This window comes from Lygodium microphyllum, chromosome 26, assembly GCF_053477565.2.
Source record: "Lygodium microphyllum isolate KBCC chromosome 26, Lygodium_microphyllum_v1.1.10, whole genome shotgun sequence".
NCBI classification, from domain to species: Eukaryota; Viridiplantae; Streptophyta; class Polypodiopsida; order Schizaeales; family Lygodiaceae; genus Lygodium; species Lygodium microphyllum.
This window is the reverse complement of record NC_141160.1, coordinates 10,849,842-10,868,711: the sequence shown is the minus strand read 5'-3', so window position 1 is coordinate 10,868,711 and position 18,870 is coordinate 10,849,842. Positions and strand designations below refer to the sequence as shown.

The 18,870-nt window shown below is 44.4% G+C and overlaps 1 protein-coding gene across 1 annotated transcript in view; it reads right to left on the bottom strand.

Moving 5' to 3' along the window:
• LOC148012994 (putative WD repeat-containing protein C17D11.16) overlaps positions 1 to 12,261 on the bottom strand; it is a 39,813-nt gene extending 27,552 nt beyond the window's left edge. Inside the window, exons 1-3 of the mRNA XM_087667816.1 lie at positions 12,059 to 12,261; positions 11,496 to 11,698; positions 11,264 to 11,346 (exon numbers count right to left, since the gene is read on the bottom strand). Of these exons, the coding sequence (XP_087523942.1) occupies positions 11,264 to 11,346; positions 11,496 to 11,698; positions 12,059 to 12,183 (411 nt within the window). The 5' untranslated portion in view covers positions 12,184 to 12,261. The remainder of the gene's footprint in view (positions 1 to 11,263; positions 11,347 to 11,495; positions 11,699 to 12,058) is intronic.
• Positions 12,262 to 18,870: the final 6,609 nt, after the last annotated feature.

Genomic DNA, 18,870 nt, shown 5'->3' with positions numbered 1-18,870 from the left:
ACCAAAAGTTCACATACAGTATAACCCAAAATCTGACCAAAAGAAGACAAAAGCTGCTGCAAAAAATCAAAAAATCAGTCTAAAACTGCCAAAAACAGTAAAAACGGCCTGAAGATACAATCGCCCGATCAAGGAGTCAAGAACACCAAATCGTAGGCTAAGTACTGCCACAAACAGGCTGGAAAGCTGTCACAACAACCTGAAAACTGAAAACGCAAGCAGCAGAGGGGCTATAGACAGCAAGCGATGGCAAATCTACAACAAACGCATGTAAAACAAGTTACCTGTATGGAGCAACAATCACCTGATTAGCAAGGGTGAAAATAGTCCTGAAATCAGCAAGAAAACACAGAATGAACACAAATCCTGAAATCTGATACCATGTCAGAAGTGGTGCAGCAATGGAAGCGTAAACATAAGCTGTAATAAACTGCTGAAACGCAAGACAAAAGAGAAAGGGAAATAAAGAACACAATACAAATGAGAACTCAGATGTGTGCTCAAGAAATAGAATCCATATATCACACACGAGACTGTCACATACAACAGTGAGTCACTCGCTGCATGGGCACCGGCACTGACTCCTCTCTCCACGGGACCTCTAGGTGGTGATTGACCAACTAAGGAGGAGGAGCCCAGAATCAATAGGCACAAATAATGCCACAAAATATGTCAAGTCGGCCAGTATTTAATGCTGGCCGGCCAGCAATAAATGCCAAATATGACCATAAAATGACACAATTAAAAAATGCCTAAATAACCTAAATAATGTGCCCAAGCCTTTGCAGCTCAGACTCACACATGAGCTGGCATATCTACTAACAAATTTCTCCTCCTTCTCCTAGTCGGGGCAATCCTTCTTCGAGTGACCTACCTTGCCACAAATGTGACAAGTGGACTCCTTTTCTTTGCCTTCTTGGATTTGTCCTCCTCCTTTTGGTCCTTCCCCTTCTTCTAAGAGGACTAACCAACCAAGGCCTTAGATTTAGAAGCATTGGTCCTTTTCAGCTGCTCCTCTTTCCACCAAAGAGCCTCAAACCACCTTGAGGCAATCAAGGCGGAATAAAAGCCACTAAAACGGGGCGGTTACTGTGAAAGAAGAGTTATCGCCATGTCTTCAGAAGTGATCACATTCCTTGTGTTTTGTACTTGCATTTGAAGCTGTCTCAGCTTGTCAATATGCTCTCGCATAGAAGATGACTTGTTGACACTCATGGTCCTCATCTGCATTTCCAAAGAAACTCATTTCATGATGGTCATACGATTGTACATCTGATCAAGTTCCAATCATATCTCCCAAGCCATTGTCAAATGCTCAATATGAGAGATGACAATTGAAGTACATGAGAGAAATAAAAACAAACAAATGCGAGCATTGAGTTTGTCCCAATGTGCTTGAGCCTTTGCCAACTCTACCTTATCATTGGAAGAGAGTATGGGCTCATCACGCGAAGGAGGACGCTAAATAGCCTCCGTAACAAGCTTCACCAAATCATAGGACTCCAAAATAGCAAGCATCATGACCCACCGAATGCGGTAATTCTCGCAATCGAGCTTTTGATCCGATGGAAGAGCCAGTAAGACGAGCACCTTCCAATCCATGATCTCAAATCATAGGACTCCAAAATGGCAAGCATCATGACCCACCAAATGCGGTAATTCTCACCATCGAGCTTTCTATCTGATGGAAGACACGGTAAGATGGGCACCTTTCAGTCCATGATCGCCTGAAACTCTATCTCGGCCTCAAAAGACATCTTCACCTACAATGCTAGCACAAAACACAAAGCAGCCCCCCTCTAACTGTGAGAATGCAGCTTGCTAGGGCTCTTTACCACTCGTCTCGCTCCTTCACCTGCCAAAGGCAATGAAAAGGTAAAATCTACACTTGAAGGCCCAAAACGCAGCCTTCTTCCTATTAGAGATCACAGCCAGGCAGGTCAGGCAGGTGCAGTCGGACAGGTACAGCAGTGTGCAGTCGGATTGCACAGTCGGACTGCCACGTGGCAGTCCGACCTGTGCAGGCAGTCGCTGCAGCCGACAGGCAGTTTTCTGGCGCCCTATTTTTCCCAGATTTCTGGCTATAAATAGCCGACATCTCCAGCAGTCTCGTACACTTCTCTGCTCGCAGATTACAGACCGGTGACACGCGCAGATTCCGTCTCTGTTCGCAGATTTCAGAGAGGAGACAGTGCAGACTGCAGAGGACTTCGAGGTGAACAGCAGGTTGCATCGTCGAGGTGGAGACACGCAGTCCAGCGCACTGCGCCCATGTATATATCTGCATATCTTTGTATTCAACACACTTTATACAGCAGATCTTCATCTTCCACTGTCTCTTTCTCTCTCCTCTCTCTGCGTTCTCTCTCTCTCAGTCCTACACTTCCGCACCGCTGCACTCTGACATGGTATCAGAGCAGTGTTAAAGGGCTGACTGAGCACAGAATCAATCTAAAGAGGAGTTTCTATCGCGACACAAATTTGTGTTTTTTGCGTTTGAGGGCAGACAGGGGGGCTGCGCCTTGGAACAAGGCTAAAGCGAGTGTGGGCGCACAGGAAAGGAGTCCAGGTGGTGGATTTGCTGCTGTTTACTGCTGTTTGACGCGGAGGAAGTTTGAGTTTTCAGCCGACAAGTGTAGGTTTTGCTTTTTCATCGCCTCCGGCGGGTGAAGAAGTTTCAAGACGTGGAAGAGCCTTAGCAGGCTGAGTTTTCACAGTCAGAGGGGGTTGCTTTTGCGTTTGTGAAGGCATTACAGGTGAAGATGTCTATAGAGATTGACTTGGAGTTCCAGTCGATTATGGACCGGAAGGTGCCTGTCTTACCGGCTCTTCCTGCAGATCAGAAGCTCGACGGCGACAACTACCGCATTTGGCGCGTCATGATGTTGGCCATCCTTGAGTCCTATGATTTGGCGGAGCTTGTACAGGAGGAGATCGACCGGCCCTCGATAAGAGATGAGTCCAAACTCTCTTCCGATGCTCATGCGGAGTTGGCCAAGGCTCAGTCTCATTGGGACAAACTGAATGCTAGGATTCGTTCCTTTCTTTTTCTATCATGTACTACAGCCGTGATCGCTCACATCGAGCACTTGACGGTGGCTCGCGAGATATGGCTGGAGCTTGATCAGATGTACAATCAAATGACCCTTATGAAGCGGGTTTCTTTGGAGGTACAGATGCGGACCTTGTCCGTAAACAAGTCTTTTTCGCTGCGGGAGCACATCAACAAGCTAAGGCAGCTTCAGATGCAGGTTCAGAATGCGGGGAAGCCGATTTCCTCCGAAGACATGGCGATCACACTTTTGTCCCAGTTGCCGCCACGATTCGGTACATTTTACTCTGCCCTTATTGCTTCGGGGCGAGAGTCTACTCTTCGGTGGGAAGAGTTGGTTCCTATGGTCTTGGACCAAGAGGAACAGTTAAAGGGATAGACTGCTTCTAAGTCGGAGGCGCTGACAGGTCAAGCCTCTCAGAAGAAGGGGAAGGACCAAAAGAAGAAGAAGGGGGATAACAAGTCCAAGAAGGACAAGGACAAGGACAAGGACAAGGACAAAGACTCCACATGCCATATTTGTGGAAAGACTGGCCATTGGAAGAAGGATTGCCCTAACAAAGACAAGAAGGACACCAAGGATTCTGAAGCAGTGGCTGCACCCTCATCAGCTGCATTTCTTCATCTAGCTGTCATTGAGGACGCTTCACCGAATGCTTCTGATGCTGCGATGACGGCTCCCCAGGTTCGAGAGTGGATCGTTGATAGTGGTGCCTCCCGGCACATGACTCCTTCATCAGATGGTGTTGCCCAGTTGCGACCCTCGCGTGGGCAGATTCTCATTGGAGATAGCTCTTCAGTATCTATTGCAGGTCGGGGTAAGATGCAGCTTATTCCAGATGGACGAGGTGGTACCCATACCTCAAAGGTTTTGCATGTACCAGGCTTAGGGTACCATCTCCTGTCAGTTCATAAGATTTGCTCCCTTGGCCTTTTGGTGGAGTTTGACAGTACTACGGTGCGAGTCCTTGATCGTGGATCGAGGAAGGTTCTATCATCCGGATATGAGGAGAACGGCATTTATAAATTGAAGTCTTCCACCGCCCTCTTTACTCTTCTTCTTACCTCTCAGTCACAGTCAGAGTTATGGCATGCTCGGTTTGGTCACCTCAACTATGATTATCTTCGGAGGGCGTCACGTGGACAGCTTGTTCGAGGGTTGCCGGATATAGTGGTGAGCCAGCAGCCATGTGTCTCCTGCATTCGGGGGAAGCAGCATAGGGATGCCATTCCCCACACAGCTTCGCAGCAGTCTACTTCACCGATGGAGCTTGTATCTACGGATCTATGTGGCCCTATGAGGAATGAGTCCTTGCATGGGAGCTCGTACTTCATGCTGATAGTAGATGACTACAGCAGGATGACATGGGCCTATTTTTTGGCATTAAAGTCAGAAGCTTTCTCACACTTCAAGGATTGGCTTCTCTTTGAGGAGAACCGATCGGGAAGGAAGTTGAAGACCTTGCGATCTGACAAGGGCAGTGAATTTGTTTCTAATGAGTTTGCTCGGTTTTGTGCAGATAAAGGTAATTCACCAGGAGTTTGCCAATACCAACACTCCTCAAGAAAATGGCATTCTTGAATGGAAGAACCGCAGTGTGATCGAGATGGCGCGCACCATGATGGAGCACCGACAGACCCCTCAAGTTCTGTGGGCCGAGGCTATGGCTACTGCAGTCCACATCCTTAATCGATCCCCTACTTCGGCCGTGGAAGGGATAACCCCGTTTGAGGCTTACTTTGGGACAAAGCCAGATGTTTCTTACTTCAGGGTCTTTGGGTGTGATGCCTATGTTCACATTCCCAAGGCTCACCGTGATAAATTTGACGCAGCTTCCCGAAGACAGGTATTTGTTGGCTACAGCTCCCAGTCCCAAGGCTATCGATTGTATGATCCCGTCAAGCGGGATGTGTACACTAGCCGCGATGTGCGGTTTGTGGAGGTTCCGGCCATATCAACGGGTGAGGAGCATCCCGTTCTCGGAGATCCAGGGGAGAGTTGGGCTCCTGCTACAGTTCCACTGGAGCCCGTGCCTTTTGATTATGATTATGTTTCTGACACAGAGTCTACTGTTCCACCGGTCACCCCTGAGGAATTACCACCGGTGGATATTCCAAAGTCTTTTGCTGATGAAGAGAGACGAGGGGAGGTTCGGCCTCCTCCTCGTGGGCCCGTGACACACTCCGTGATTCAGGGATCGAGGGGGTTCCTGAGGAGTGGGGACCGCAGGATGGTCCGCGACGGTCACGGCGGCACCAGGCACACTCTATGGAGCTTGTTTGCTCTAACTATTGTTTGATGACCCGTGTTATGCCGGATCGAGAGCCCACCTCCGTGAAGGAGGCTTTACAGTCCACACCATGGAAGAAAGCTATGGAAGCCGAGTTGGAGGCTATTGAGAGGAATGGCACTTGGTCACTCATGCCCCGCCCCCCGAATAAGAAGGTGATTGGCGTCAAGTGGGTCTTCAAGACCAAATACCTTAGCGATGGTTCTTTGGATAAGCACAAGGCTCGCCTTGTTGCTAAAGGTTTTGCACAGCGCCCAGGGATTGATTGTCATGATACTTTTGCCCCCATAGCTCGTATGGCGACCATTAGAGTTGTTCTTGCCTTGGCTGGCCATAGGAGATGGCCTGTTTACCAGTTGGATGTAAAGTCGGCCTTCCTCAATGGTGATTTGAAGGAGGAGATCTATGTTGAGCAGCCTCCTGGCTTTGGATCTTCAGATGGGAAAGTCTACAGGTTGAAGAAGGCCTTGTATGGCCTCAAGCAGGCTCCGCGTGCATGGAACGAGAAGATTGATTCGTTCCTCCAGTCTCAGTTGGGATATCGGCGTTCCAAGGCCGATCCGCAGCTTTATGTTCACACTTCCGATGATGATTGTGTGCTTTTTGTATTATATGTTGATGATTTGATTGTCACAAGTGATGATGCACAACAGGTCCAAGAGACGAAGTCAGCTTTACATCGGACGTTCGAGATGACGGACTTGGGTCTACTCCATTTCTTTTTGGGCCATGAGATTTATCAGTCTCAGAGGGGGATCTTCATCTCTCAACAGAGATATGTACAGGAGCTCTTGGTGTCTTTTGAGATGGAGGATTGTCGGGCCCTTTCTACTCCTATGGATCCGAACTGGAAGGCCACTTCCCATTCAGCTTCTCCTATGGCGGATGCTTCCCGCTATCGTCAGTGGATTGGGTCCTTGATTTGGCTTCTCAACACTAGGGTTGATCTTTGTTTTGCTGTTGGGCTCTTGGCAGGGTTCATGAGTGAACCTAAGACGGTGCATTGGCAGGCTGCTCAAAGGATACTTCGGTATTTGAGGGGGACGTCTGATTTAGGGATTCATTATCCCGCAAGGACAGATGGTTCAGAACTTGTACTTGCAGGTTGGAGCGACTCGGATTGGGCCGGTGATGTAGACCACAGGCGGTCTACTACAGGTTACTGTTTTACCTTGGGTACAGGTGTTATCTCATGGAGTAGCAAGAAGCAGCCCACAGTAGCCCTTTCGTCTACTGAGGCGGAGTATCGGGCCGCGTCTTCCACCACATGTGAGGCTGTGTGGCTTCGGAGATTATTGGAGGAGCTTGGGTGCCCCCAGACTCGTCCTACTTTGCTGCAATGTGACAATGAGAGTTGCATTGCCTTGGCACGGAACCCTATTTTTCATGCCCAGACGAAGCACATAGAGATCCAGTACCACTTCATCAGAGAAAAGCTTCTGGATGAGACCATCACTGTGGAGTACTACAAGACGGAGGACAATCTTGCGGATTTGTTTACGAAGACACTTCCCCAGGCTCTGCTTCGGAGACATTCCAGATCCCTCAGGCTTCTGCCCTGCCCAGGCTCTGAGATGGGATGTTAGAGATCACAGCCAGGCAAGTCAGGCAGGTGCAGTCAGACAGGTACAGCAGTGTGCAGTCAGACTGCCACGTGGCAGTCCGACCTGTGCAAGCAGTCGGCTGCATTTAATGCAGCCGACAAGCAGTTTTCTGGCACCCTATTTTTCCCAGATTTCTGGCTATAAATAGCCGACATCTCCAGCAGTCTCCACTTCTCTGCTCGTAGATTACAGACCGGTGACGCGCAGATTCCGTCTCTGTTCGCAAATTTCAGACAGGAGACAGTGCAGACTGTAGCGGATTTCGAGGTGAACAGCAGGTTGCATCGTCGAGGTGGAGACACGCAGTCTAGCGCACTGCGCCCGTGTATATATCTGCATATCTTTGTATTCAGCACACTTTATACAGCAGATCTTCATCTTCCACTGTCTCTTTCTCTCTCTTCTCTCTCTGCGTTCTCTCTCTCTCAGTCCTACGCTTCCGCACCGCTGCACTCCGACACTTCCTTCTCTAACAACAAAAATCAGCAGCAACTTCAATAAATCTTCTCCTTTCTTACACACTCACGCTCAGCTCAGCCTTGTTTTGATGTGCACCCCTCATGCTCGCCCTTGAATGCTGAAAACGCAACCTTGTCACCTTGAAATCTCTTCTTCAGGTAGATCCACCCTAGGTCAGTTCTTCAATGCTCTGATACCATGTCAAAGTGAAGCAATGCAGAAGCGAATGACCAAGACAAAGAGTGAACAAAGAAAGGAGAGAGAGAGAGAGAGAGAGAGAGAGGAAGAGACATTGAAACGCAGAAAATCTGCAATGAAGAATGCCGTACACGAATGCAAATAGAATACCTGAATATGTCTCCACCTCAAAGATCTCACTCTCTGTGAACCCCGAAGGCAGATCCATGTTCTGCAACCTCAAAACTAGGAGCATAACTAACTAAGGTTGTGAAGACCGAGGCTGATAAATAGGCCAACAAGAAAATGCCAAAAATAACAGGTCGGCTACAAAGACCGAGGCCAATAAACAGGCCAGTAAGAAAATGCCAAAAATAACAGGTCGGTTGAACCAATTGTCCGACCTACCATGTCAACTGCCACGTGCCGCCAACCTACTACCACGTGTCACCTGTTGTACCTATTGCTCCTGCCTATCCAAGAATGTCCAGCTCTAACATAGCTCTCACAGTCATCCCCACAAGGGTTATGAAAGTAATCTCATTAGGAAAAGTTTGTTTTGGGGTCAGCTTCAACACATCGAAGCAATCCAAAATAGTGCTTGCTACCAACCCTAGATGTTCAAATCTTTGTGGCTTTCTTTGACAAGTGGATTGAGTGTCAACAAACGTGGATTGCGTTCAAATCTTTGTGGCTTTCTTTGACAAGTGGATTGAGTGTCAACAAACGTGTCTTGTACTGACATCTCCTACCTGCAAGCCTCCATTTGAGTTGGACAAGGACGTTAGGAGCTCTAACATTGACTTTGTTTTTCATTTTATGTGCTTTAGGCACTTCAGATGGAGGGTACATTGGTGCATTTCTTTTTGGGCATTGTAGATTGTCTTGGGCACCCCTATTATGGGCATGGCCCCAATCTTCCTGCATGTTGGGGCTGACCCACAGCCTTGTATCTTTTAAGTTTTAACCATTGCAATCAATTTGTTCACTCTCTCGCATTCATTCAGCCTCCTCCTCTCCATGTTCACTTTCCTTTCATTTCTGCTGCGCAGTCTCACATGGTATCACAGCCACACACAAGAATCAGAGTTTTCAAAGAGAAGCAATCTGTCCAAATTACCAGCCAGTAGGGTGTCATCTTGGGAGTGCTGCAGACTTGCATTTGCTGCAGGCGGGACCTTATCAGTGCAAGGTGGTGTCAACTTCAACCTGATGACTGCTGTTTTTGCAGGAACAGGCCCCTGATCATCTGTGTTTTGCTGCAGCCAGTCCTTTGTATGCTGTGTTTTGGGCCTTGGCAGCTTCCTCTACCTGGGCAACATTCATCTACAGCTGGGCAGCACATCTGCAGGGTGGCACCACGTTTTTTCTAGCCGCTGCACATCAGTCTTTAGCTGCCTAGCAAATCAATGGACCTCAAGCAAGCAGAGGACATCCTAGTTGCAGCATCTTTTATGTGTGTTTTCTTCCAGGTTTTCTTGAAGGACATCTATGGGAGACCAATACAATGTGTACGTTTGGGGAGATCATGTGGATCCGCCCTTTTGGATCAACCACCGTCCTATCATCCTCTCCCTTTGCATTCTTCCAAGGCTACAAGTCCCCAATTGGCAGGTTTGGCACCCCTAGAGCAAGTGCTTGTTCTACCTTTTCTACTTTTCTCTTTTTAAGTTATGCAGATTCTATGCTTGTGCATGTAAGACATATCCGCATTGCTGTAGAGGTTTGGAAGAGATTGGTAACTCTACCAAATCCAAACATTAGGGCATCATCTCTCTCTCTCTATCACTAATTCCCCTACAATGAGGGATCACATCAACAAGATGGAGGAGATTCAATATGATCTTGTATCCCTTGGTAAAGGCATTCCTTCAAAGGACCTCTCTGTGATACTTCTCTCACATTTTCCATCATGGACATATGATGTGTGCTACACCAGTCTTCTCACCTATCATACATGAGAGACTCACTTGCATCTAACTAGTTCCATTGGTGCTAGAGTATGATGCACATCATAGGGAGAGAGATTCTAGTGGACCAATGCACAACCATGAGTTTGCAGCATCATCTACATGTGTGAGACACGCCAAGCCAAAGAAAGGGAAGATGAAGAAATCGGAGTCATCTTCAAATTCTAATACAAATTTTGAGGGGAAGTGCAAAGGATATCCCAAGTATCCTCACTATGGAAAGACCTCGCACCCCTAGCAGAAGTGCTTGAAGAAATACCCTCACCTTCATCTAGGAGCAAAGGATGGATCTATGTTGAAGCCTCCCTCTACCTCTATTTCATCACCAACTGTAACCACTAAGTCATTATTTCTTCACATTCATCAGGTGGAGGAGCCTTTTTTGGCTGTCTTATCTTTTGAGCAACCTTGTCTCATCGATAGCAGTGCATGAGTCATATGACTCCTTGATTTGGCCCTTGGTCCCTATTGCTTCTTTGTAGGTTACGACACCTTCAATAGTTTCTCACTATCATCTCATAGTTGATTTAAAGGCTTAGCTCATCCATCCCCGACAAGAGTTTTCAAAAGTGATCCATCCAAGGTCTCTATGTTTCCATTGCATCTTCCTGCTACCATCTAGCACTCACATTGACACTCAATCCTCCATGTTGGGGCCTACCTGTTGCAGCTAGTTTCTTTCTCTCCATGTTCACTTTCCTTTCCTGACTACTATACACTCTTATATTGAGGGCATGCTTAGGGATGGCACTACTATCACAACTCATTTTTCTAGCCTTGAGCAATATTGCTTCCCCTACATTTGCTCATATTGGCAAATCTTCTCCACATGTCATTTGGAGGGACAAGGCCTTTGCCAGAGCAGTAGTATGTGTTCCCCCCCCCCCCCCCAATTAGTCTTTTTTAGATGGAAACAACTATCCAACATACCAAACTTCATTCTTGATACTTAAAATCATGTTCTCCCAAAACTTGCAAAGGATTTCAGTCTAGATCTATCCCAAACTAGAAATTCCCATTCCCCAAACATGCATAATATGTTGCTAAGTTAAGCATGCAAATAGCTCTTCCATGTGTTGTCCTTCCTGTGCATCTATAACATGATGAAACAAAGCCATTCTTGCATCAATCTCCTCTGCACTAGATTGAGGACTTGGGAGAGTGAGCAAATAACTAACGAAGTGAGGAGCACAAAATTGTTCCAAGCATCAAACTTCTTTGCAGTTGAAGTAGAAGGATGAGCAAACAAGATCGTAAAGTAAGCAACATGCAACTTAATATTACTTTTCTAAAAATTAATTCCAAACAAAGGTAAGTCAAATGGTAAAGCAAGATGAACTAGAAGTATTTAGGCAATGTTTTTCTCTTTGCCAAAAAAAGGTTGTGTGCAGTTTTAAGAGGTGCTCGTTACTCTTTGTGGCCAAGAAATTGAAGATAGGTGTATTGCTCACAAAAGTCATTGTCACACGAATAAAAGTGTAGAAATGTTCCTAGAACAGTGCAGTAGACATCATTGCTAAACACTTAGCATCCACATAATTCAGATGAGTCCTTCAAACAAAGACAAATGTGTTGGATAAATGGAAAGCCCTAGCTACATCATCAACAATACTTTTTGGCGAAGTAAATAGAGATCATAAATTCGTTTGGCTGTTTCATTCTTATAAGGCAGCACTATATAAGAGAAACAAATAAGATAAGAATATTTACATCTTTATTGGTAAGATAAGGGTCCATTTCATTGCTTGGATAATAAGCAGCCCCGAGACCTCCATTGCCGAAAAGCTCTATTGCTGCATTCATATAAATAAAAGACAGTCAGTATATATATCAAAACTTTTGATGAGGCAGTGCACAAAAGATCAAACCGCTTATCTTCGTCCTCTTCAGTAATATTATCAAACAACTTTTCTGCAAGTGCATTATCAATCACCACACTTACCTTCGTCCTCTTTATCATAATTATCCATGTCAAGCTCAGCAAGCCCATCCGCAACATCATCTATGCGTGGTTGTGCAGAGCCATCACATCCCAGGGCACGTGCAGCTGCCAATGCAGTGGCCACCACATCACTCTGAGCCCTGGCCTCAATCTGCATGTCCTCCCCTTCAGGACTGGGCTCATCGTCTGAGCCATCGTCAGAACTGTCCATAGCATCACGATAAGTTTTACTTTGATAAACTTCTGAGAGTGCAAAAAGCCCTACTTGAGAAAAAATATATATGTTTTCTTGTGATTTTCGTTTTTATTTGATGTTCTTCTGAGAGTGCAAAGACCTCTACTGAGAAAATTTGTCTTTTACAATTTCGATTTTTCTTATTCTTTGATGATCTTCTGAGTGCAGAATCCTTTTCTGAGAGAAAGCATTGTCCTTTGACGACATTGAGACGCCATTGGAACTCACCACGGCATTGAGATGAGGCTCTAATTGCTTGAATAAACAGTATTGGGCCAAACCTGCGATTGTGTAAAGGGGTGGATAAGAGAGTCGAACTGTAACTTACCCTGCGGCAAGCTGGTCATGATGGAGCTGGATGAGGGACTGCAGCTCCTCGGCAGAGGGAGGCTCGACTGGTTCAGGCACAGGCTTGGCGACGCCCTTGGGCACCCAGCACACCGCAGCGATCATCCTAATACCACTTCCTGTGTCACGGCCAGAGAGAGAAAGAGAGCTTAAGGAAGCTTCTGCAGCTTATAAATGGACCTCAACGAGACGAACTATTGACGTTTAGCGTCGAGTGAATTGTTCAGTTCATATAAAAATAAATCAAAAAGTAAGAAAAAAAAATAGAAGCAATTTCTTTCTTTCTTAGTTGCTAGCTTTCTGGAAAATTTAATTAAAAGCTTAAAGCTTTTGAGAAATCGTTTTTCCTAATTTCAAAACTTAGTTGTTAGCTTTACAACAAAAGCTTGAACTTGTGAAGAAATTGGGTGTTCTTAATTTGAAACTTTGCACAGTGCCAATAATAACTTGCAAAACTATTATACATAAGCTTGCGATCCATTAAGGTTTACATCCTTTGTGAATGAACACAAAGGCCCATTTCCAAGGAGAGAACATTGCCTTGGAGAGTGTACAAGGGCTTAGACATCTGCACTGATACAAGGGCCAACAACATGAATCAACTTTGTTACTTTAAATATGATGATGATGATGATGGCATCATGGCATCAAATTGGCCTCTTCATTGATGTAAGGTTATATTGCTTGCATCTGCAACAAGTTGGTATCATATCGATAGGCATTAGCAGCAATCCTATTTCCACAAATGGAATTTGTCATAGATTTTGCCCCTTCGACATGCAAAACTCATGGAACAATAGGGCTTGATCATGTGCAATGAATAAGGTGAAAATGGCAGCCGAGCATCAATTTGTCCAAAAGCTCAGAGGGCATTTTACTCTATTGCACAAATTAAGTATTCATAAGGGCTTGCTTTAATCAATAAATAGTTTAATATAAAAAGGATGACATATAATATCCTTCCATGCACAAATTAAGTATTCATAAGGGCTTGCTTTAATCAATAAACAACTAAATATAAATAGGACCACATATGATATCCTTCCATGCACAACCTCGTGCATAGGTTTCTACATCTATATCGCCTCCCTACAACTTCATTTGCAATGCCCCTTTGCTAAGTCTTACTACTAAGAATGTCTGCAAAAGATGAAACCCTTAAGTCTGTCTCACCAAGCTTCTTCTGAAGATAGTCTAGCCATAAACGTTATAGCTGCCTTGCCTCTCTGCAACTTCAATTGCAATGCCCCTTTACTAAGCCTTGCTGGTAAGAATTCTTGCAAAATATGAAGTAGCCTATCTCTACAAGCTTCTTCTAAATCTGGTCTAGCCATAAGTATTATAGCTACCTTTTACCCTTTATGGAAGATGTCATTATCATTATCTTGATATAATTTATGCATATTATGAAAAAAAAAGAAGATCACATATCACAAAGACAACATTCAAGGAGGAGAAAACCCAATGATGTAATGGCATGATAGATCAAGCCTTCTTCCTAAGATATTTCTAGGTGATCCAAGTATTGGAAAATGAATTCAACAACTAAACCATGCCATCTTACTACTATATTATTTTGGTTGTAGGTTTGGGGAGCCCCAAACTTCCATAGGGCTTCCCGAACCTACCCCCCTTTCCAAACCTCTCTTTTTTTAATTGAAACCCCCCCTCTGTCATGTGTAGGGCCTAGGCGCGCTCTATATATATATATGATTAAACTTTTTAATTTAAAATTTCGTCTCTTTTTTTCTCCTCTTTCAATTAAATCTTTTTTAAAAGTTTTTTAAAAAAAATTATTTCACTTTTAGTTAAATATTTTAAAAGTTTTTTTCTAATTTAAAATTTTTATATAGTTTTTCACACACTTTGAGAGGGAGATAGAAAAAGAAGAAAAGAGAGAGAGAAGAGGGAAGAGAGAGAGAAGAAAAAAATTAAGGAGAGAATGAAGAGAGAAATGAATAAGAAGAAAATGAAAAAAGAGGAGAGAGTGAGTGAATGAGTGAGAGAGGAGAAGAAGAAGTGAGACAGAAGAAATATAAAATTTAAAAGAGCGAGAGAGAGAGAGAGAGAGAAGAAAAAAAGGGAAAATGATGATAGAGAGAGAAGGAAAAGAGAGGAGAGAGAGAAAGAGAGAAGAAAAGGAAGGAGAGAAGAAAATGAGAGAGAGAAAAGAAGAAAATGAAAAAAGAGGGAGAGGGGGGAAAAGAGGAAAGAGAATAGTATTTTTTAAATGAAACCTTTTTTGACATAGTTTTTGACTTTGAGAGAGAGAGGAAATAAGGGAAAAGAAGGGGGAAGAGAGGAAAGAAAGAGAAAGAATAAAAAATATAGAGAGAGAAAAGAGAGTGAGAAAAAACCTGAAAGAGAGAAAGAGAGAAAATGAAAAATGAGGGGGGGGGAGAGAGAGAGAGAGAGAGAGAGAGAGAGAGAGAGAACAAAAAACCGAGAAAAATATACAAAGAGAGAATAAAAGAAAGAAGAGAAAGAGAGAGGGGGGATAGAGAAAGAGAAATATAGAGAGAGGAAATATAAAATTTAACAAAGACAGAGAAAAAAGAAAAAAAGGATAAAAGTAAAGAGAGAGAGAAGGAAAAGAGAGGAGAGGGAGAAGAAAAGGGGAGACAGAGAGATAGAGAATATGAACACAAAAAGAGAATTATAGAGAGGGGAAATATAAAATTTACATACCTTGAGAGAGACGAAGGGGGGAAGGAAGAAGAAGAAGAAGAAGAAGAAGAGAGAGAGAGAGAGAGAGAGAAAAAACAAAGAGAGAATTATAGAGAAGATAAAATTTAAAAGAAAGAGAGAGAATCACTACAAGATATAGGCCTTATACTGACATTAAAAGCGACGAAAATGTAAATAACAAAATTTGCCCCGGTCGTCGCAAAAAGTGTTGTTATTGGCGATGCCATAGAATAGTTAATATCAGTGTCGTTATCAGCATCGTTATTTGCGTAGGTATCAGCATTGCATTTGCGACGCTGATAATGATGCTCTGCAATGCTAATAATGATGCCAATAACGATGCGTGCATGTAAATTTGCGATGCTAATAGCGACGGTAACAGGGAAAAAATTTTGCAAGCTACTCTGCCACATATAGCACTGTGTGCTTTATTTGGGCCATACAAAATAGTTTCTGCACTGTGTACAATGCTCGTGTAAACAAAAACAAAGTATACTTAAATCATAACACTGATACATGAAATAAATACATGATCGCATAATGAATGCGACTTGTACAATCATGGCAAGATATCACTACTACATAGAAAATGTCTACACAGATTAAGCGACCAAAAAAGAAGGGTGTGTGAGCTCCAGGGATCCAAGGGCAAGCTATACATCCTTACCATCCGAAAGCTCATCCCGCTGCAAAGGAGCATCAAACGAACTCTGCAAAAAAAGAAACAACTACACATCGGTCCACCATACAATAATGCATTCTAATTAAATATGGTAACTACGGACAAGAAAGATGAGTGACTTATAAGGCCACCGCGTCTATATAATCAGTCGATCAATGCAGTGAGACCGTGCCTCTCTGCATATCGAGTCTCAATGTCGGTCGGATTGCGATTTGTAATGGAGTGCTGCAAAGAAAACAAAATATTAACTGTTAGAAACATGATTGTCAGTATAAAGGATATTGCAAAAAAATAAGCAAGCAAAACAAAAGAAAAACTTACAAAGTCCTCCAAATATGTCCTGTGGCCGCCACTCCCAAGATCATGGACCACTCCGGCCTCTAGTCGTGCCCTCACCGCCTTGCGTTGCTAACTCCAACATCCTGGAGAATCTGTAGCCTCCTCCCTCAGTTGTTGCCAGTCGTCCGCGTCTAGCCACTTGGGCTTTGCAGCCCCACTCTTGAGTGCTTTGCGTGTGTCCGATCGTCTATGTGACATATATACATGCATGCAGTCCATCATCCAACCCGTAGAAAATCTATCTGCTGTGGTTGGAACCGGAAACTCCTCATACAAGGATGCTACTATGTAGTCCTTGCTCCCCTCCGGTATGTTTTTCCAATTATCTAAGACATTGTGCCGAAAAACTTGTTGGCACAACTCTCTCATGCGAGCCATCACCCTCCTTCCCTCATCATTCATGATGATGGCTCATGACCTATCATTGACAAGATACGCATATCCCTCTGGGTTATGCCTAAGATGGGTCCTCTCCCACCTGCGTCCACGATCTTGGGTATATCCAAGAGACCCCTGTACATCCGGTGTACCGACCGAGGTAGTATCTATCGGTGTAGCACCCATAGGGGTGCCACCTATACATATAGCTGAGTAAAAGCCGAAGTAACTGGAGTAGACGTCCCCATATGTGTGACAAATCCTGGAGGTGACGCAACTCCAGCAGAATGACAAGACGGAGACACCACGTCCGTGCCTCCACAGCAACCACTTGAGCCCTGTATCCTGTGCCGACCACGAGATCACTGCCTCCGTATCTCTATAGCATCCCCCTGACCCTGAAGCACTCTTTCCCTCTGGCCCAAGTCTGGAGCGTCGACCTCGTCTACTCGAAGCTGAAGCATCTGATCACGTCGAAGTAGATCTAATAGAGCGGCTTGATGATGTCCGAAACAACTCCTAGTCCACCATGTCTCTGAATCTGGCCATCTGATCTAGAGACATGTGCGTGAAGATATCCTGGAACTCCTTGTCGCTCATCCCTCGACTCATCCTGATGATCTAAGTATCTAAAAAGGTCACCTGCACAAGCAAAAAACGATGTTAGCATAATCAATTTAAATCATACAAAGCACGCTAATATAAATCCTAAAAAAATGATCTCACTTAAAATGTATATCTTGTTGGGGTTAAAGGCGCCTCCGCCGTGCCGCCCCCCGTGTATTACTACACTGACAGTACCTGCCACTGCACACTGCAGGTGGCGGACGCCCGTCATGTCACTTTATTCTTTATTCTTTTAGTGACAGTTTGAATAAAGGAAGGCCCGGTCACACATTATGACCGTTGGAGTTCCCATTTCTTGTCTCTCTCTTTCTTGCTCTTGCTCTCCTGCCATAGCTCGCGTTCAAGCTTCGATCCTTCTCACCTTTCGTATCTTATGTACCCTTATAAGTGATTAGTCAACGAATTGAGTAAGTAGATGCTCCAAGTATGAAGTATCCTATGGTCCCATGTCAATCTCCTGACACAACTTCACATACACTGGAAGGTCGATAGACATGTCGCCACAAAAGGATGAGTCCACCTCGTTCTCAAAGAATTCTTGGACTCCTGTATTTCTATCATTATTAGCCGATGCTGGCTCCTCTACATGCTCCAAGCTTTCGGTGGCCTGCACCCCTTGCAATATTGACCCCTCTATTTGCATATTATTCTCATCTATGCTCGGAACATCGCTTTGATCATATACTCTCGCACTTTGGGGAGTTGAAGGTATAGTATACCACCATCGAGGTTGTCGAGGGTTTTGATAGAAGATTACATATTCACAAATACATACAAGAGAGATTAAACTATTGTGACATGTACCATGTCGTAATACAATTAACAAATAAATGAGTTCATGCACCTGTTCACAATGGGCCGACAACATAAAGGTGTCACGCAAATCCGTCCATTTTTTTTCGGAATCTATTTCGAGAAATCTAGATGGACCTCATCGAATTGTTTCTGCTCGAAACCTTGCCATGATACCACAGTCCATTGTGGAGTGCATTTTGTCAATACGCTCCACGCGAAAATGCCGTCTGTGTAACCACGTTGCACTATATATTTTGTAGTGTACATTGAAACACTCAAATTAGTTATCACATATAAAATATAGATACGACAAATCCCAAACACATCATCACCTTTGGACTATATCCCCTCGAGAATTCCCACTCCTCAATTGAGACCTCCGCCTCTTCGTGAGACGCTGTGGTCAAAGCTCCATGCAACCATCGTGTTGACATGAACCCCGGCATCTCTTCCATGCCCTTGGGATATTGAATCGGTTGATGGCGCGTACTACGTTGAAATTCAGATCGCGCTTCCTCTCGATCTTGCCTAGCGATTTGGTACCTAGCGAGCCACGTCTCCATAGAGGCATGGTGCAACATACAAAAGCGATTCACCTTCTCCTCCATTGCAGCATCGATTCTTTTTTCTATCCCATTTCCAATCACCACATCTTCGGTCAGTCTATCATCGTCCTTCAGCAACCATAGCATTTTGTTGTTTGGATCCACTATTGGTAGCCATTGTGAAATATGCACTAGCGCCTCAGGCACCAACCAACCTTCAGCCATGCTACCTTCTAGCCGAGCTCATTATTGCACAAAGCCTTTCAGGGTTTTCATGAAGCGCTCCAAGAAGAACATCCATCGCATATGGACACGTCCAGCAATCTCCACTTCATCTACAAGATGCATAAGAAGGTGGATTTGTATCGTGAGCATGCTGGTAGGCAGGTATTTCTCAAAGAGACAGACCGTCTCCACTGCTCCCTGCCTCGCGGATTCAATAGAGGACGTCTTAATCTCCTTCTATGAGATCCATTGTACTAAAATCGACAACTTGTAAATGGCCATGTGTATTTCTGAAGTAAGGTATCATGCGATCACGATCGATAGTACAAATTGCCACAAATGAGAAAGCATTATGAACAATGGCTACACTCAAAATAGAAAAATGCGCAAGCCAATTACAATCCATTCGTAGTACAAACCTAACATATCTTATGCCAGTCATGGGATTTTAGCCTTGATAATTAGTTGTCTTTAGAAAATGCAGACCTGAGAGAACGCATCATACCCGTTGAA